This window comes from Protomyctophum bolini (genome assembly GCF_963924005.1).
Source record: "Protomyctophum bolini genome assembly, chromosome: 10".
Classification (NCBI taxonomy): Eukaryota; Metazoa; Chordata; class Actinopteri; order Myctophiformes; family Myctophidae; genus Protomyctophum; species Protomyctophum bolini.
The window spans coordinates 35,098,713-35,120,605 of record NC_137871.1 but is presented as its reverse complement, the minus strand read 5'-3'; the positions used below and the strand labels follow the sequence as shown (position 1 = coordinate 35,120,605).

Sequence of the window (21,893 nt, the reverse complement as noted above, 5' to 3'; positions counted from 1 at the left end):
AGTCAGGACATTAGGACCAGACGGGGAAACATTGGGGTTAGTAATGGGTCAGACTAATGAGGGGTCGGAACAATGTCATGTTAACGTTGCTATGGAGATGATATCCAATGTATTGTACACCATACTGTACACATACGCTGCTCTTCTCTACTGAACAAGGACAACTTGGCGAGATCCATAACATGTTTCCTTGTCAGTTGTTTAAATTCCATGATGCCGAGCGCCGATGCTCTCCAAGCGTAAACGCAACACAACAAACCAGTCGCAAAATGTATGCTTAGACAATTAACAATCTAACCGACTACAGCCCAACTGTTTTATCACTTAGACAATTAACAATCTAACCGACTACAGCCCAACTGTTTTATCACTTAGACAATTAACAATCTAACCGACTACAGCCCAACTGTTTTATCACTTAGACAATTAACAATCTAACCGACTACAGCCCAACTGTTTTATCACTTAGACAATTAACAATCTAACCGACTACAGCCCAACTGTTTTATCACTTAGACAATTAACAATCTAACCGACTACAGCCCAACTGTTTTATCACTTTCCATATTTTCCATAATGAGAGAGCTCTCTCTGACCTGACGTAATCTGAGAGAGAGAGAGAGGGGGGGGGGGGGGGGGGTTGAGGGGGGAAGAGAGAGATAAGGAGAGAAAGAGAGAGAGAGAGATGTTTTGCTCAGGTTTTCATGCTCTCTCTGACCTGACGTAATCTGAGAGAGAGATTGAGGGGGGGAAGAGAGAGATAAGGAGAGAAAGAGAGAGAGAGATAGAGAGATGTTTTGCTCAGGTTTTCATGCTCTCTCTGACCTGACGTAATCTGAGAGAGAGATAGGGGGGGGGGGGTGAGGGGGGGAAGAGAGAGATAAGGAGAGAAAGAGAGAGAGAGATAGGGGGGGGGGGTTGAGGGGGGAAGAGAGAGATAAGGAGAGAAAGAGAGAGAGAGAGATGTTTTGCTCAGGTTTTCATGCGCTCTCTGACCTGACGTAATCTGAGAGAGAGATTGAGGGGGGGAAGAGAGAGATAAGGAGAGAAAGAGAGAGAGAGATAGAGAGATGTTTTGCTCAGGTTTTCATGCTCTCTCTGACCTGACGTAATCTGAGAGAGAAATAGGGGGGGGGGGTGAGGGGGGAAGAGAGAGATAAGGAGAGAAAGAGAGAGAGCGAGAGATAGGGGGGGGGGGGGTTGAGGGGGGAAGAGAGAGATAAGGAGAGAGAGATAGAGAGATGTTTTGCTCAGGTTTTCATGCTCTCTCTGACCTGACTGACATAATCTCAGGCCAGAGTCTTTTGGCCACGAGACAAGTCATTCTCTGCATTCCTTCCTCGCTCCCATTTCTTTAGTTTACTTCTCCCCGCCTCCAGTTCCTTATTAATTATATCTTTCTTTCTGTCAAAGTCCCCCCCTGCCCCCATACTACAGTAGCTGTACATATTATTTATTTTTTGATTTCTGACCGTTTATATGATGTTTTTGCCTAGTACTGTATATTTGTATGTCATTAAATGTTCTGATGAATTGAATATGAAGGACCCCAGTGGAAACAAGCCATAGACTTTCTTGCAGGGTTTATATCGTCTTACCAGTCAGAGCTTGCACTGTATAGCCTATACTTTCCTGTGCTTTTTCCCCCTGCAAACTGTAATCAATCAATCAATTAATCAATTAATCAATCAATAAAGATCCACTCTCTTGCTCTCTCTTTTTCTTCCTGTCTTTTGCTTTGTATCTCCTCTTTAGTCTAAATTATTTAGTTCATTATATAGTGTCTGGAACTGGGCTTAGAATACTTGAATCATTACTTGAGAGTAATAGTGTATACTTTGTCCACCACTGGCAGCTGTTTGAATTCGAGGAGTATACTGTAGTCGGCCAACAATACCCCGACAACAATTAAAGGAGACACATTTTGTTGTATTATTTATTATAGGAGGTGGAGAGATGCAGATGTGTAGGCAGAGAGAGAGAGAGAGAGATGTCACGACCTTTACTTTTTTTGTTTTATTTTTCTCCCGTGAGTATTAATGGTATTTGTTGCTGAAACGTCACCTGGCCAATACACAATTGTGTGAATTTAGGTTCTTTTGGGTTTTTGAGCGGTGCAACCACTCCCTTACGGAGCTATGTGTGTGGGTGGCTGGCTGGCTGGCTGGGTGGGTGCCTGGCTGGGTATGAGCACGTAAACAGCATGGTTGTTTTTCACCACCTGTGCGCAACCTAACACACACACACAAACACACACGCACATATTAACTGTATATATGATGCTTTCGGGTGTGCCAGTACAGTGACAGTACAGTACAGTAGAGGGACCGCCACACGGTAACTCTGTCATTTCTCAACCGTTTTGGGCGCCGGGCGGCTCGCCGAAACCGACCCGGCCACCTGTGCGCGTTCCTGCGGGTCTGGAACTCCCACACGGAGTTACACCACTCACTTCACACGGGTGTGATTTTTTTATGTAAAAAAAAAACAACTAAAACTTACTCCGCTATCCTAGTCTCATAACAGCTGTGCAAATGAAGTAAGCGTGCCTTAGTTGCACTGTCCACTTAATCACCACTCCTGTAGCCACTTGTGTGACTGAGCCATTTATTATTAGCTATACATCTATAGACATATTTGTTTACTATCGACTGCACTGCAGGTCCACAGCCTCACACTGTAGCAGATGCTACTTGTATGTGTACTTTATTTTACCAATATGGATCCAAGTACAGTTCCGCTGCCTGCAACGTTACCACAGCTGTGTTGTAAGTGCATATGGCAATAAAAGCTTTGAAACCTGGACACATGCTCTCTCTCTCTCTCTCTCTCTCTCTCTCTCTCTCTCTCTCTCTCTCTCTCTCGCGCACTCACACGCACGCACGCACACATGCACGCACGCATTCTTTCCCACCCATAATTACAGTAAAACAAAAGCACTCAAAAGCCTTGAGCTTCCTGTGGTCAGTTGGCTCAGTGGCCACTAGCTGGGCCACTTCAGTCAGAGTCCAGGGTCCATTTTAGCCTGGCATGGGAGTGTTGGAAATAGCTCAGACTCTCCTGACCGGGCCTCGTGTGGTTTGACCCAGTCTGGCCGGAAGGATGCAGCTGCACCATGCCTTGCTCATTGGCCTGTAGACTCGCGTAGCCAGACAACTATTCCACAATCTCCCAATGCTATGGAGTCTGGAACTACACCTTACAACTACGCATTTGAAAATTGCAAGAGGCAACAGCCCGGCCATGCGAGACTATCATTGGCCCAAACCAGGCAGTAGAGATTGAGAGATTCCAATTGAACTAAAAACGGAATGCTTAACTTTTAGCACATTTTGCTCCTGGTAGTTATACAATGGGTAAATATGAAAGTGGAGTGGCCAGCATTTTATAAATGTTCTGCTGGAAATCTGAAGCATTTCTCAGTCAGAACAAATTAGCTTATTCTTCCCGGTGAAGGTGTTTGAAGATATTGGGGACGTTATGGATACTTTATGGATTATTTCTTGTAATGCTAATAATACAGCACTCATGCATGCTTGTGTAATAAGGATTTAATAATAATACTAATCAGTAAGACGCCCTGAGGGCGAGAAGCGAGGTCCTTATATGGAGCGTGTCTTGAGTGTACAGGGTTTGATGAGGTGAGATCAACATAAGGAATGTCAGAACAGGTCAGCTCCATATATGGAGATCTAAGGGTGACAGTGGGGGCAGTGTCTTGAGTTTACAGGGTTTGATGAGGTCAGATCAATATAAGGAATGTCAGAACAGTTCAGCTCCATATATATGGAGGTGGCAGCGGGGGCAGTGTCCTTTTTAAGATATTTTTTGGGCTTTTTTGCCTTTGACAGTAGGTAAACAGGAACGGGGAGAGAGATGGGGATTTCCATAGTAAATGCGAACTGTGGTCACAATAACACATAAAACATCACAACATTACACACACACACACACACACACACACACAGAGATGTGGCACAGTTAGGTGCAGGGTGGGTTGGAAAGTGGTCAAGTGGTCCTTTAACTGCATTTTCACTTATTGTTCCACTTATTTTAGATAATACACCCAATATCTCCTTTATAGGTCTCATTTACAGTATACATACAGTTACACTACGACCACCATATATGCTGTGGTCATACAAAGTGCTCTGATATCGAGACTCATCAGTCAAGCTAAACTTAACCCAACTATTTCAAGGTCAGTGTGGCGATGATGGAACATTATGAGACGATGATCACAGGTCTGTGACTTTAGCAGCTCTTCACTTTTTAACCTATCAGAGAGGCAGGAGGGCAAGGTGGGCCAATCAGATCCCAGATGGGGGGGAAATAGGCCACACACCCCTGCTGAGAACCCATGGGCAGAAACTGGGGCAGAACCATCAATAGCATGGATGGAAGTACAGTGTTTACACTGTACGTGCTACATTGTGTATGTGTGCATGTATGGTCTATGTGTGTGTGTGTCTGTGTGCAGTGCTGTGCACGTTTGTGTGTGTGTGTGTGTGTGTGTGTGTGTGTGTGTGTGTGTGTGTGTGTGTGTCTGTGTGTGTGTCAAAATAAACACCAGAGGTGGGCTTAGACTGGCTGTAGGCTTGTCTGCAGAGCCAGCCGGTACACATGGAGCTATCGATCTGAGTGACGATCCCCGTGGAGAAATGTACAACAACGCAAAGTAAAAAGGGAAAGTATTGATGGAATCACTGGAGCCGTGTTGGGTTGGCTGTTAATCATTGCAACGGCACGTTGAAATTACTCATTACCAGTGGTGGAAAGAGTATACTCGAATGCTTTACTTATACATAAGTAAAACTATCAATACAGTGATTGAAATTAGAAACACTTTGTTACAAGTAAATGTCCGGGTAATCTAAAGTGAAAGTACCAAAGTATTGGCATCAAAATGTATTTAAGGTACCAAAAGTAAAAGTACTCATTATGCGGAATGTCTCGTTTCACGAGTTATCATTGTGTCTAAAATTCATTAAAACATTTTTTTTGAAAATAGCAGATCTATAAGCTCACAACTGAAGTGGTTAACATACTGTATGTTTTGTAATATAATAATAATCAAAATCTACAAAGTAACTAGTTACTAAAGTTTTCAAATAATTGTAGTGGAGTTGCCTCTGAGGAGTAGAAGTAAAAGTACAGACAATTGGAAATACTCCAGTATAAGTTAAAAAAATACCCAAAAATATTTAGTACAGTTCTTGAGTAAAATGTACTTGACACCACAACACTGGTTATGTGGACATTTCCTGTGCATATTTTAACATGATGGATCAAGTGTTGCAAACAGATGTCACCTTGTCGGGGTCTTAGAAATCCATTATCGGTGATACACACCGTCCAGAATCCATAACACCTCTGCCATTGTTACTCCTTCACGATACTGTTCATCTATTGTTCATATAGGCTTTACTAACATCTCTATCACTGCGCACATGCACGCACACAGGCACGAACGCACGTACGCACGCACGCACACAGGCATGAACGCATGCACGTACGAACGCACGTACGCACGCACACACACACAGGCACGAACGCACACATCATTATACACTTGAACAGTGCACAAACACAGACATGCACTTGTGCCTGCATACTTTGACGCAAACGCACTTGTGCCCGCATACAGACACACACACACACACATCTTTCTTTCCTTCTTCCTGTCGATGCAGAGCGTTCCAGCGTGACTTTGAGCTGGCCCTTGGGTGTCGTGGGTTCAGTTGGAAGTGACTTCAGCCTATAAATATAACCTGACGTGGTACTGTACGTCCACGGCGTTTTGATGCCTTGTGAATGTAACCTTTTCCACCGGACTGTGGGAACACCTGTCGTAGCACTCATAAGACATGCTAATCCACTAAGACCTGGAACGCATCCGTCATCTTTATAGCTTTTAACCACTTTAGACCATTATTTTTAAACTTTAGCTGTTGGAAAAATAGATATTTTTGAAAAATCGTGAAAACGTGTGCAAATCGTTGAATCATTTCACAGCAAACTTTTTTTTTTAACTCACATCTTTGCTTCTGGGGAGGTCCCTGGAACAACATATTTTCAGATGGGGGTCGGCGGGCGATTTGGAGTCCTTGACATGAAATAGTTTGAGAACGACTGAAACATAGGGTTTTTTTTTTTCAGGACACTGTCATGATTTAGAAGACATTTTGTAAAATCCTCTGGTCTCTTGTTCCGGTCTCAACGGGCTAATACATGCAGCCACATGGTGGTGCGTTGCGTGACCTTGCTATAGGACAGCACAGAGTGATGGGAGTGACGGGCCACGCAGGTCCCTGCAGGACACACGCTGGCATATGTTCGCTCCGTATTAACCCGTTTAGGACCTGAGACCACATTTTATAATGTCTTTTAAAATCCTGACAGTTTTCTGAAAAACCCTATGTTTCTATATGTCAAAGGTTCTCAGACTGTATTTCATGTCCCCATGCAGGACCCCAAAAACCATAATATGTAATCGGCCGCTGACCCCCAAAGATGAGTTAATAACCTTCGCTGTGAAATAATACATATCCAAATATTTGCACACATTTTCACGATTTTTCAAAGAATAGCAGATCTACAAGCTCGTAGTGCGGCACTCGGTGCCGCGCCATGTCAAAGTCGTACGATTTGTCACACACGTTACCACAGTGAAATTTGTTCTCCGCATTTGACCCGTCTCTTGGAGCGGTGAGCTGCAGCCGTGCCATGTTCGGGAATCATTTGATTAGTAGATTTTTCAACATAATATGTTGATAAATCTACTAATCAAATGATTTAGCTAATATTATTAGCTAAATAAGGGTTAAAAGTGGTTAAAAAGCTACGGTGAAACAGATGCGTTCCCGTACTGAATGTATTAAAGCTCCATCGGCACATGTTGAAGCATCATGGACAGGAGCGGGAGGGATAGATAGATGAGGTCCATTGTTATTATTATTATACAACAGGCAGAACGCTTCAGCAGCTCCAGTGTGTTCCTGAGAAACCAAACCGACGAGAAGTTTGCTCATCTCGTCTTCATAGTTACTTTCATCGTTCGGCTATTCAGGTGGACTTGAATTCACTATAGGTATATGCCAAGCCCGGGATTTCCGGGGTTTATTGCTTGCCCCCTCCTGTGCCAAACCTGGGAAATCTCGGTTTTGGCACAGCATTATCTGTTTTTCAGCATCCGTGGCTATAGCACCCATAGGGCTACATGGTGTGCCGTCATCGAAAACCAACTATAAGGCTATAAGGTACCACCGTACCATATATACTGTACTGTACACAGCACTGCAACACTGCAAAATGGTTCAAATGCAACAGATTTTCTTTTTAATTTTTAAGATATTTTTTGGCTTTTTCTGCCTTTACTTTAAGGTTGAAAGTAATCCGACAGGAAATGGGGAGAGAGAGATGAGGGGGAAGACACACGGCAGAGGCCGTCAGGATCGGGAGTCGAACCTGCGGCACGCCGTCAGGCTGGCTTGGCAGCCTATAGGAGCCCAGACGGTTGAGCTAACTGTCCGCGCCCGCAACAGATTTCTTGATGCACTTGTGTGGTCAGATCACATGTCTCTACTCGCAAGCTGTTTGCACATGCACAGGGAACGGACGTCTGAACACCCACCTAACAAGCACACACACACACACTCACACACACACACACACACACACACACACACACACACACACACACACACACACACACACACACACACACACATGACAGTGTATGCATGCATGCGCACAGGCCCTGCCCTGCAAATGCTGACAGTAATAACCTCAACAAACACAGCATTGTCTGTCTGTCTGCATGTCTGCCTGCCTGTCTGTCTGTCTGCATGTCTGCCTGCCTGTCTGTCTGGCAGGAGGAGGGATATTATTGTCTTTGCCTCAGTCTTATACCCATTCCTTCACACGGTGCACTTTTCAAGGTACAGGAAGGATGTTCATCTCCATGACAACAGCAGAAAGCCACCAGCGTCTCAGGGAGGAGGAGGAGACGGGGGTGTGTGTGTGTGTGAGGGAGGAGGTGGCAGGTGGGGTGGGTGGGGAGGGGAGGGGAGGGGAGTGGGCTTCGGGGAGGGTCTGTGTCTGAGTGGAGGAGGTGGCAGGTCGGGTGGGGTGCTGGTGGGTGGGGAAGGGAGGGGAGGGGGCTTCGGGGCGGGTATGTGTCTGAGTGGAGGAGTCGGCGCGGGCGTGCAGAGGAAATGGTTTTAAAATCGGAGGAGATGTGAAGGAGGTAGTGGTGTAACTGAGTACATTTACTTAACAACATTAAAGTAAAATGTTGAGGTATTTGTACTTCGCGTCGCGATACGACACATTGTATAGAACTTGTAGATCTGCTATTGTCAAATGACGGAACATTCTGCATAATGAGTATACTTTTACTCTTGGTACTTTAAGTACATTTTGATGCCGATATACTTTTCCAGGTATAGAAGACTTGTTGGGAACATTGTGACATTTCCCTGAACCACGAGGTCAGTGACTGAACAAGGGTGGGGCTCTCTGTCCTCTTTCAGCGTGCGTGCGTGCGTGCACAGATCCTGGATGATGTATCCATTCTCTACCAGTTCAGGTGTGATCTGATGGGAATGCTCGGTGAAGGATGACCTCTTCCGTTTCTCATTGAAATGCATGCGCACGCACATACACAATCACTGGGAACACACACACACGCACGACGCATGCACGCACAAACACGCACACAAACTCTCTCTGTGTCTGTCTGTCTGTCTGCGGAACTGTTGTGTGTAGAGCAGTGCTTCTCAAAGTGGAGTCCGGGGACCCCCAGGTGTCATTGAGGGGGTTCCAGGTGGTCCCCAGATAAATGATGGAGAGTTGGTAACCAAATGAACCCTTATAGATCTTTAACTCTTGAGAGCGTAAAATGAAAACCCTTATGGGTCCATTTGGTTTCATTTTATGCTCTCAACAGTTAAATTATCTGCATTACTTAATTTACAAGTGTACACAATTAGAGAATGTAGAAGAATTGTTATGCTGACCAATGTTTGCCTGTTATCTCCCATATGGTACCAACATCAATACAGCAAGTAACAAAATATTCTTTAGTCTGAGAGGTTAAATCTCATCAAATGGTGAATAAATAATGGGCCTTGATGGCTTGATGCAATGAATAGGGGTTGATAACTCCTGGTGTAGACGGGCTTATTGAGGAATGGTTTGAGATTAACTTTGCAAGGTTGTCCCGTCTCAGACAAACAGATAAAATATATATGTTAATGACGTTTAGAAGATTTAGAACACTTCCCTGGGGTCTTTATGTGTGTAATATGTGGTTTTAGATATTTTTGATTTTAGCAGTGAGCCCAGCTTGTCTCTGATGTCATGGACACTGCATGGGCTCACTTACTTCCTGGACTACATGTTGTCTCAGTAACACAGCCCTCCCCCTATCCACAAGGAGGAGCAGTGCACCAAAGCATTATGGGAATTGTAGTGGCAACCAACCTGTCCAACACCTGTCCATCCCTCCCAGTTCTGCTACATTAAATCCTCACGTACTACATTAAATCCTCAAGTATGCAGAACACATATACACACATTTGACATAACACAAAGAACTCCTCTCCATTCTATACAAGTCTACATTCTTTTCCAAGTTTATTATATACTTTTGCAGATGAGGAGGCCTTGCTGTTATAATACGCACTTCCATATTTCTGTTGCAGGGTGGCAGGGAAACGTAAATAAAAGGAAAGGAAAGGAAAAGATCCCACAACATTGGCAAGCATGCAACTGTTTCGACCTCATACAGCCTCAGACCTCCTTCCAATGCACCTCCCTTACATTGTCCGTATAAGCCCACACACTCTGTGGTGGAAAAAGTCCCGTTTCACAAGTTTTTTAAAGTGTAAAAACAACAAAACTATGAGTCGCATTGCAACGCATTGTGAGCTTGTCGGTCGTCTATTTTCAAATCGACTAAATGTATGTAGGCCTCAGTGGGTAATGTATGTGTCTTTAAGTAGTGAGGATTTAAAGCAGAAGAACTGGGAGTGAGTTGTTTGCCATATTGGTTAAATTGACAAAAACAAGAAGAATGGCTTGAGGCAGTGCCAGCCCAAGGGCATGATGGGTGTTGTAGTACTCCTGCTTGGGGCAGTGCCAGCCCAAGGGCATGATGGGTGTTGTAGTACTCCTGCTTGGGGCAGTGCCAGCCCAAGGGCATGATGGGTGTTGTAGTACTCCTGCTTGGGGCAGTGCCAGCCCAAGGGCATGATGGGTGTTGTAGTACTCCTGCTTGGGGCAGTGCCAGCCCAAGGACATGATGGGTGTTGTAGTACTCCTGCTTGGGGCAGTGCCAGCCCAAGGGCATGATGGGTGTTGTAGTACTCCTGCTTGGGGCAGTGCCAGCCCAAGGGCATGATGGGTGTTGCAGCAGCTGCTAGTGTTGTAGTACTCCTGTTCTTGACCCGTCTCGAGTCCGGTGTCGAGTCCACATTATTTGTCATTTACTCTGGTCTCTTCTGGGTTTTTAGACAGCTGGTGGATGGAAATTAAGCTCCACCCACGTGGCTGAATGCCGAGACGGCCAGATTCGCGGAAACGCTTGCCCCCGCGTAAAATGGAAGCCGCGTCCGAGCTTCATTTTCCATCCACCAGCTGTCTAAAAACCCAGAAGAGACGCCGGCTCTGAGCGGAAAACCGCCGAGCCTAGACGCGCCCAAGTCTGGAAACATTGATACACATACACACATCTGGTAAGGCCGGCAGCGTCGGTAGGCCAATCAGAGGCAGGCGGGGCGTTACCATATATCTATGCTCGGACGTAGATTAGAATCACGTGTCGACGTTGGACCAAATGCATGCACCCTGTGATATGATATGATATGAACTTTATTTGTATAGCGCTTTTATGTGCTGCACAGAACAGGATTAAAAACAAGAAGAAACAGACAGTAACAAAATTATAATGGCACACAAAACAATAGCAAGCATGTATGTACAAATTGGCTAATTAAATTGTTAAAAAATACTCTGTATAAACTAAAGGTGGGTTTTCAGACGAGACTTAAACATGGGGACGGATGGGGCTACCCTAATGTGCACTGGCAGTGCGTTCCACAGTTTGGGAGCTCGAGTGGAAAAAGCCCGGTTACTATAAGATCTGAGGGTACGCACGGAGTTGGGGAGGGATAAAATCTCACGGATGTAAATAGGGGCCAGCCCATTTAGGGCTTTGAACGTGATTAAAATAATCTTAAAGTCCCATCTGGTGCTCACTGGCAGCCAGTGCAGATCTGCTAGTATTGGTGTGATATGGTCCCGTTTCTTAGTGTTTGTCAGTAATCGAGCGGCAGAGTTTTGTATGAGTTGTAGTCTTGTAGACGGGAAGTAATTTTCTTTGGAAGGCCAGAGTATATGGAGTTACAGTAATCGAGACGATTAAACGAGTGATGAAATGAGGGCGTGAATAACAGTTATCGAGATCCGGGGCTGAGAGGAATGGCTTGATTTTGGCTATGTTCCTTAACTGGAAGTAACAGGATTGGACGACTGTTGTTACCTGTTTCTTGAATGAGAGGTCTGAATCAAAAATCACCCGTCCCCCAGGTTACGGGCTGCAGGAGTAATATTGGTGGAGAAGGAACCAAGTTGAGAGTGGTGTGTGTGTGTGTGTGTGTGTGTGTGTGTGTGTGTGTGTGTGTGTGTGTGTGTGTGTGTGTGGCGTGCGTGCATGCGTGGTGGCATTATTGATAGTGACGTGGACCATGCATGCTGGGCAACTCATGGTGGCACGGGGGTGACCAGGGCCACATGCGGCCCCCACCATCACTTAATGCGGCCCTCAGGTTAATATCAGAATACTCATATTGATCATTGATTTCAGCTGTTACAATTCCAAACATGCAAACATGACCCGCTTGAATTACTTCAGTCTATAATAGACTCTATATGTGGCGACTATAGTATTAAAATGTTATTGTCTTTTTTATGTCCAAATAATGCGAAACGAGAACAGCGTGTTGCAGTCCAAATCCAACCCCGTTCACTTCCCCTGAAGCCCTGTAGACCAGACCGGAAGCCCTGTAGACCAGACCGGAAGCCCTGTAGACCAGACCGGAAGCCCTGTAGACTAGACCGGAAGTATGCTTTCCGCTTTCGTCGTCATAAAGCGACGGCCTCGTCATCAGGTCCGCAACAAATCCGCTATTTTTTTTTAATTATTTTAAAACGGCGAATTAAACGCATTAAACAAATAGCGGGTTTAGCACATTAAGCAGAGCTGATCGTTGGATTAAACAATTTAAAGCCCCTGAAAGTGTTAACATAACTATAACTAAATGCATTTGAAATTCAATTAAAAAAAAGTTACTTTTCAGGATTCCAATTCAAAAGTAGCAACAAAAAAAACTGCAATGCGTTTTGGAGCTTGTAGATCGGCTATTTTTTGCTAATATGCAATGTGGCACGTGTTCAGAGTTGCCCACCCCTGACGTAGCCTGGCTAATAAGCCAGACGGAATCAGCCGTTGGCAAAAAAAAATGCCTGCCGGCGGATTACACACGTCAGTGTGATTTGAGTCTGGGTTATTAGCCAGGCTACCCCTGACGTGGACAACAATTCCTCTAATATAGTACAAATATTATGATTAATTGTGCCATTTACACATTGGAGTGGTGGTTTATGAATTCAGAATTATTTCATTCTCTGTCCCTCGGTACAATAATTGAATTCCATGGTCCAGAGAGAGAGAGAGAGACGGGGGAGAGAGGTTGAAAGCTAAATGAGGGCCATGCACTACCGGAAATAAAAGTGATGCAAATGAGACCCTGGGGGGGGGCTCACTTTATGGGCCCTACTACACACACACACACACACACACACATACACACGCACACACACACACGCACGCACACACTGGCTGCGGCTGCGCAGTACACTCGCCCATCACCATTCACCTGACCCATCCCCGTTCCGCCTGTCGGCCATGCGGGGCGCTGTTGCATCGCAGACAGGCAGCATGGTTCAGTACAGGACGCCACGCCACACAACAACAACACGGGATATTATTTATTCAAAGTTAATGCAAGCTTTGCAGAATAGCAGCAGGAATACCCTGAGTGGATCACGTGCGTGGAACCCGACTGCGTGGGTGAGTGCGGCACTAATTATCCAAGACAGCACTTGGATGTTGCCAAATCACTTTTGACACGCGACAAACACACACGCACACACGCGGAAAACAGCTCCGCTCATTAATTTCTCCAGATTTCTTTCCCAATAATTCCACGAGCTGTCGCGGGACGTTAGTGTTTAGTCCACTGTGTGTAGCCTGCCTACTCTCTCAAAAGTGAATTTGTCTCATCTTCCTCGTCGCGCCTCCCCTGCGTGAGTGAGTGCACTGACTGACTGTAGTATAGACACTAGTCAGTCAGTCAGGAAAGGAAAGGAAATGTGTGTGGGCGCCTTATGTGCGCGCGTACAGAGTCGGGGAGTTGTCAGAGAGAGAGAGAGAGAGAGAGAGAGAGGTGAGGGTGATAGAGACTAGAGAGATAGGAGGGAGTGGGAGGGAGTGAGAGAGAGAGAGGAGAGAGTGTGTGTGTGTGTGTGTGTGTGAGAGAGAGAGAGAGGAGTGTGTGTGTGTGTGTGTGTGTGTGTGTGAGAGAGAGAGAGAGAGAGAGAGAGAGAGAGGGGGAGTGTGTGTGTGTGTGTGTGTGTGTGTGTGTGAGAGAGAGAGAGAGAGAGAGAGAGAGAGAGAGAGAGAGAGAGAGAGAGGGATTGTGTGTGAGTGTGTCTGTGTGTGAGTGAGTGAGAGAGCGCTCTCCTCTCGGTGCACTTGGCAGTTAGTTGCGGGCTGCTGTGCTGTCGTGGCGGTGTGGTGTGGTGTGGTGTGGCTGGTCTGGGTCGCGCCAGGCACAGTGCGTGTGTGCGTGCAAGGGAACTTTACCACACTGGAGCCCGAAGGAGAAGTCCCACTCTCTCACCTGCGCAGTTCGGAGCTGCCATGGGTCTCTCGTCTGGATTTATTACATTCTTAATCGTTTTGTTGCCGGCCTTTCTGCACACCACCAGCGGCCTTTACATCGCCAGTAGCGTCGGTATGTTACACTACAGTCCCGTAAACGTGCTCGTTGTTGATGTTGACTGTCTCGCCTGTGCATGCATTGCATGCCATGTATCAATAAGAAGACTGCCCAAACAGGGCGTTTGTTGTCTCTTGGGTAAAGTGTTGTATAAAACGAGCGTTTCTTTTTCCTTTTCTTTTTTTATCATAGTTATTCAAACAGCAATAAATGACACATTTTGCAACTTATGTTATTTCACTTTATGTGGCGGACACTGACATCAGGGAGAGACTAGCCTACTATAAATCATGTGTGTATTCCTGCATTATCTGCATCGAGTGATCTCGGTATTATAAGAAATTTATTTATTGGAGATTCTGACTTTCAATTGCATACATTTAGTTTTGATTGTATTGTTCCACTTTTTTTGCTTTGGCAATGTAAACATATGTTTTCTCATGCCAATATAGCCCTTTGATTCAATTGAATTGATCCAATCATGCAGGGAGTTTTTAGGCTGCACATAATAGGTCATTTTAGCCGCTCAAGGGTTGCGTTTATCTCGCTTTTTTGGGGTAAATCAATCCATCATTTAGGAGGTGTTAAAGGGCATCTCCTCTGGAGGATGCATCGCTGTCTGTCTGTCTCTTGTCGGCCGTTCATTTGCTGCAAGTATAGCAGCCCGACCCTTATCTGATTCATCTCTGCTGTTATCGATCCGTCACAGGACTCTCGAGTCGGATGTCAGCCTATTGATAACACCATTATCAAATCATTCCTCTTTAGCGGTGTGTTATATAGGCCTGGCAATTTGCTTGACTCTGATTGTTGATTGTTTGATTCCTAGATTATAATTTGTTCCCATATATAAACTTTTCAATTAGGTTTATTTATTGTAATTGATTAAAAAAAAAAAAACACCCATTGCACCAAGCATATAGGATCACCTTCGACAACAATATGTTTGAGATAAGGTATATCGTTTTTTTGTGTGTGTGTGTGTGTGTGTGTGTGTGTGTGTGTGTGTGTGTGTGTGTGTGTGTGTGTGTGTGTGTGTGTGTGTGTGTGTGTGTGTGTGTGTGTGTGTGTGTGTGTGTGTGTTCGTTCGCGCAAGCGAGCCTGTCTCAAAGAGCATGCAGCATCTTTTCAAGTCGCCTCCTCTGAAAAGCTCCTCCAGTGTCTTATAGAGAGGAGAGGTGTGTGCATGTCACACCCTCATAATTATGGAACATAAATTCACATTTTACAAAGAACCATAATTCAGCCCTGCCAGCCCAGAGCCATATAGGCTGTTGTTGTTGCCATGGATGTGAATGATAGAACGAATCGGAATTGTTATGAAGGTGAACATTGTCGTTTGTTTTTATGCCTTTTAAAGCTGTCCAAGCAAACAACATAAATTAGGCACAGGCTGCGTGTGATCATTATTTTAGATAGATGTATAGGCCTATTTGTATATATTTGTATATGTCTTTAAATGTTTAGATGAATTGAAAATGGAGGACCCTGATCTGAACAAGTCTTATAAGTGCATGTTCTGGATTTATCCTCTTATAGCGTGCAGGTTTTGTATTGACCTGTACCTTCCTTGAACTGTATACCCAATCTGTTAAATAACAGTTTCAATCAATCAATTATTAGAGGCAACAATCATCAATATGATGATATGATGATGATGATGATGATGTTCACTTTGTTCAGTACGTTTTTAACAAAACACAATTTGGTGTTTTGACAAAGACCGTTGTCGTTCCTGTCGTCTCATCTTGTGGGAATAGTTTGTCTGCTTCCGTCGGAGGTCTTTAGGACATAGAAGTGACTTCCTCCTCCGTGCACGCTGACGGTGATGTTGGCAGAGAGCATGAGGTGTCAGTGCTGAGACTGCTGTTTCCACACGTGCACACACACACACACACACCACCACCACCGTGCACTACCATGCACTGCCGCACATGCACTATAGCCTTATATACCGTGCGCAGCACACACACACACAGAGCACTTTGGTCGCTTCGGAGTTCAGGGGTGGGGCATGATGCCTCTCACAGTGTGTGTGTGTGCGTGTGCGTGCGTGCACGCGTATGTGAGTGAGTACATTGTTGTGTGTGTGTGTGCAAGTGTGGATTACATTGCTATAATTTCCACGTGACGCAACTTGAAATAGTCAATAAAAGGTTAAAAACAGAAGCATCACAATTTTGACCTTCTATAATCTTATCCTATAATAATAATTCTCCTCTCCTTCTTCCTCTCCTTTCCATCCTCTAATCATCCTCTTTTTCTCTCCCCATGGTTTGTCACTTTTCCCTTTCCAATCAAAATGTATTCCTCTGTTATTCAACTTCATCCCCTCTCGTACCACCCCGCCCTCTTCATCTTCTCTGTTGTAATGTCTATCCACATGCACACACTGTGCAGGATTCTAATGTAATGTCTATCCACATGCACACACTGTGGAGGACAGTCTAACTCTAATGTAATGTCTATCCACATGCACACACTGTGGAGGACAGTCTAATGTAATGTCTATCCACATGCACACATTGTGGAGGTGTCTACCCACATGCACACACACACTATGGAGGACATTGTAATGTAATGTCTATCCACATGCACACACACACACTGTGGAGGACAGTCTAATGTAATGTCTATCCACATGCACACACTGTGGAGGACATGCTAATCTATCCACACCACATGCACACACAGACTGTGCAGGACATCAGACTTACACAAGTTACACTATATTGGCATTTTGCACATATTGCACTTGAGCTCTTGCACTCAGTGTTAGAGATTATAGTTATTTAAGCAACTTAGTTTTTAAACATAGATTACTTGACAATAGCATTAACGTGGTATTCTGGGGACTATATAGCTGTGTTAGCCGTTTGGTTATACCAATTGGTAATGTTGACAATTTAGTTGAACCTTGACCATGATGTTGTGTTGGTCACTCTGCCTACTCCTCAACCCCCCGCCCCCGCACCACAACACAACAACAACCACTCAGCACCCGACTGTAAAGTAAAATTTTTACTTCCTGTGTGTAACACACTAATCCTTCCCCTCTCACAGACTCCCTGCAGCATGTCCTGGGGGAGTATGGACTGGTGAGGCCTATCAGCGTGGACGCAGAGGGCCGCTTCCTGTCGCATGTCGTCTCGGCGGGAGGAGGGCAGCCCCGTAGGCGCCGGGATAAGAGGGAGGCCGCCGGGGGAGGAGGGGGAGAGGAGGGAGGAGGGGCCGACGGTTCGGACCACAGGCTCTTCTACAATGTCACCGTCTTCGGCCGGGAGTTCCACCTGCGCCTGCGCCCCAACGCCAGGCTGGTGGCCCCCGGAGCCAAGATGGAGTGGCACGACGAGGACGATGACAGCCGCACCGACGGACCCCAGCGGCGGCGCTCGGAGCCCCTGAGCGCACGCTGCCTCTACGTGGGCGACATCAGCGACACGCCGGGAGCCACGGTGGCCATCAGCAACTGTGACGGACTGGTGAGTGGATTCATGTTTCACGGTGCTGTTGTGGTGCCGTCGGTGCTGCTGCTGTGCCATTCTTGTTGCTCAAAATCTTCGATTTTCCCTTCCCTCCCTCACGCAATTGTCTTTTTGAGCTTTGCATAGGAGCGTGTGTGTGTGTGTGTGTGTGTGTGTGTGTGTGTGTGTGTGTGTGTGTGTGTGAGCGGAATGTGATCAACTGATTGGCTGAGCACGGAATGTGATGTAGTATGATGGTAAGAGCGCCCCTCACTTCCTCACTTCATTTCCCCAAGGAAATTGTCTGCAGTTGAACATTACCACGTTCAAAATGTGGCACCTGGAGCCAACTACTGTGGCTTTAAACAGACCACATCAAAGTGCTTGACTTGAACCTCTCTTAAAGTCTCTCTCTTGTAGCAAAAAACATAAGAGTAAGTGAAATGGATTCTTGCTCAAATGTTGAAATGAGATCGCATACATGTCCGAATCTATCGCAATCTTGTGTGTGTGTGTGTGTGTGTGTGTGTGTGAGTGTGTGTGTGTGTGTGTGTGTGTGTGTGTGATGCTGTTGGGTAACACTTGTGGTATAAAGCTCTGGACTGGCTTGTTTTTGCTGAAGTTTGGAGGTAATTGTTGTATTATATATTCTGTCCTATATTCCGTATATGGAGATCTCTGTATCTGTCTGTCCTGGTCGCTTTCATGCCCAAATATGGAGCTCCCTGATGTCATTAGTATATGCCCATACCCTGTATATTGGTACACATCATGATACATGGCCGATATTGGCTAATTCAGGGCGATATGATTCAATGATTTCAAATATATCCAGTAATTATTTTGCCATAAAAACAAATCTGTGTGAAACTTTACTATGCATGCATGCAAATAAGTAAACCGTGATTCTCTGGCAAATACATTGATATTGTATTTGAACACAATATGGCCAAACCCACACCTTGACATTAGCACAGAGATTCCATACATTTATCAAGTTTATCAAGACCAGGTGTAGCGATATGGGATGGAAAAGTAATGTTTGTTATTTTTCTTCATACAGTTGCTAAATGCAACGCACAAGTAGTCGATACAATCGATTATTTGCATTGCAAAACGATTCGATGCCATGCAAGGTCAAACGATACAACACGTTGCTGTTCGCATATCGATATAGTTGAAATCGATGCAGTATTGTTACACTCCTAATATATACATATATATTATATTATATTAGATTATATATGTACACGTGCCAATTAAACAAAGCGACTATTGACGTGTCCATTGACTGGTTGGTTTGACCTGAGAGGTCAGAGGTCATCTCCGGGGTCATGTTTTTTATTTGAACTAGAATTTTGTCCTTCAGCCTGATGGAGAAGGCTGTCGTCTGAAATACCTGAGTCATGTTTTCTCTCTCTGTTCCCCTTCATGTAAAGGACAGAGGGAATATCAAAGCAATTCAGGCTACATGTGGCGTCTTGTCTGTCAACCACTTGCCGAGCAGTATAGTCTGCGGTGATTATTAAAGCTACAATCAATCAACTGACTAAGAGAAAACGCTATAGAGGGTATGCGTGTGACATCATCATCAAACCTGGAAGTTACGCAGGAATGCCTGAGTGGCAAAAAACTACTTTCTGGCCTTGACATGTTGCTTTGCCACTCGATGTGCCATTCACTTTAAGCATGCGCATACCCTCTATTGTTACTGCTACTGAATTAGTTACATTTTCGCTATAGAAGCATGCAGACTGTATCATATATGGGTCACTGACCGTCGTAAACCATAATTGTTTATTTTTAGACCACAATCCTTATATGAGACGATTTTAAGACATGTTATTCTCCATACAGAGAAATGACTTCCGTGAACCAGAGGGATGAGAAAGTGACGTCAGGACTTTTCTCTTGCATATTGTAGCTTATAGTGGGGATTTCTGTGGGCGAGTTTGCAGTCTCCAGCGATTGGGGGAGAGGATAGCGGGCTTTAGTTCACTATTGGCCGTATAGAGCTAGTGTCCCATTGGCTTTAGAGGCCAACCAATGGTGAAAATCTCGCCGCTATAGACCATGTGACTAGACTAGAGAAAGTCCGATCATTGAACAGCTCTGCAAGCTGATGAAAAAAGGCAAAGTGGGTGAAAAAGACGAGTGCAATTAATGTAAGGAGGCCAGAAGTAGAAAACGAGGGGACACACCAAAGTAGAAAATGAGTGAAGTGTGTGTGTGTGTGTGTGTGTGTGTGTGTGTGTGTGTGTGTGTGTGTGTGTGTGTGTGTGTGTGTGTGTGAGCCGTGGTGAGATGGAGTTCCCCTCATTAGGTAAAGTATTCATTAGTCAGCGCCGCTCTGCTCAACGCAGCCCCGCCAGTACAGCTGAGTAGCAGCAACTGGATCCGTTTAGCCCATTCAGACCCCGGGACGCTTCTGTGTCTCCTTTAGACCCCAGGACGCTTCTGTGTCCTTTTAGACCCCGGGACGCTTCTGTGTCCTTTTAGACCCCAGGACGCTTCTGTGTCACCGCATAGCTTTTCACCACTTTAAGACCATTTAGACCCCAGGATGTGCCGCGCTATGACCTTGTAGATCTGCCATTTTTGGAAAAATCGTGAAAGTGTGTGCAAATCTTGAATATGTATTTCAATAACTCAAAATATTTGCTTCGGAATAACATATTTTCAGATGGGGCTCGGGGCAGCCAAATACATGTAATTCTGGGGGTTCCTTCCTTGACATGAAATGGTTTTGAGAAGAACCACCAATATAGAATCATAGGATTTTCAGGAAGACATGGTCTCAGTCCTGAATGGGTTAGGGTTGAGGACACTGGGGACTCACTGAGCAGCTGAGGATATGCCGGCAGGATGCCAGGACCTGCCACGGCCACTTAGCCTGACACCTCGCTCCAGCCTGACAGGCCCCTCTATGGCCTACTGTAAAAATCAATGTTCATTTGACTCTGAGAGTGTACAAAATAATGTTCCATTTGTACACGCTCAGAGTTACAGACCCATAAGGGAACCATTTGGTTCCATGAACTATCATTTGTAGCTGGGGACCCCATGGGACTCCCTCAGGGACCCCTGGGGGTTCCAGCGGTTCCCAAACTGTTTCATGTCAAGGACCCCCCAATTTGACACTAATTAGCCCACGGACCCCCCATTAGAAGATATATGCCAGGGACCCCCATATAGAGAAGACTTTTACGGCTCTAGCGCTGATTCTCAACCCGTTTAACTTCAAGGACCTCCAGTTTGACATGCATTAGTCTACGGACTCCCATTTAATGGCATTTCTACTATCTCAGAGACCCCCATTTATATGGTGGTCTCTTATGGTGGAAAAATGACTATATAATTCATCTTGTTGAAAGTCACATTTATCTAAGATTACTGTATTACTGAAATGTGTGCATTGATAACAATATTATACCTGGAAAAGAAGAGCTTCTCATTTCAAACTCTATAGTTAATTAATTTTAGCTTGAAGAAAAGGGAAGAAAAGTCAAGCATTTTGGGGGAAATGGTCAAGGTTTTTGTAAACCAATGACTATGTAATTATAGTCCTTAATGACTAGTAGAAACTGTTGGAATGTTGTCTGAAGGTATTGATCGATGGATGCATTCATTCATCAAAGTGGGATTTAAACATCATTTTGCATTACCTTTTGGATGTATTAGCCCTAAGTGCTGCACTAGAATGGATACTGTGTTTCGTTCTGCCTCAGACACAACACGCGCACGCGCGCACAAACACACACGCACACACACACACACACACGCACACACACACACACACGCACACACACACACACACACGCGCACAGGCAGAACATTCACTAGCCTTTCTACAGTGTGATGATGACTCTCCTCCGTTCACAGAATCCAATCCACTCCATTCATCTTCCCCGCTCAGTTCCTTCTCTTTTTTATTATGTTTTCACGTCTTTATCATTTACTCTGGCCATTCACTATACAAGCTTTTATAGGTGGACAAAAACCATATGGTAGATCAGCAATGTTTCCTATTTGTTGCCCTACAATATACTATATATATATATATATATATATATATATATATTACTGTACCACAACTACTGCCTTTGTCAGACGAGAGTGCGAATAGCCTACAGCAGTGGTTCTCAACCCGTGGGTCGCGACCCCCTATTTTATTTATTATTTGGTAACTGAATGGCTGGAAAATAGAAATGAAGAGTTTACATACCGATAGTACACATACCATACAGTATGCATAAATGATTATGATTATCTGGTTTCAGATGGTTTTATAAGATTAACTTATGATATATTTTCTCTATTTTTTAGGTTATTCTTGCAGTCAGTTTGTATTGGGGGTGGGGAG

General features: G+C 44.9%; 1 protein-coding gene across 1 annotated transcript in view; it reads left to right on the top strand.

Moving 5' to 3' along the window:
- Positions 1-13,778: 13,778 nt before the first annotated feature.
- LOC308322050 (A disintegrin and metalloproteinase with thrombospondin motifs 2-like) overlaps positions 13,779-21,893 on the top strand; it is a 171,764-nt gene continuing 163,649 nt past the window's right edge. The window contains exons 1-2 of the mRNA XM_080773238.1: positions 13,779-14,081; positions 17,130-17,548. Coding sequence (XP_080629364.1) covers positions 13,988-14,081; positions 17,130-17,548 — 513 coding nt within the window. The 5' untranslated portion in view covers positions 13,779-13,987. The remainder of the gene's footprint in view (positions 14,082-17,129; positions 17,549-21,893) is intronic.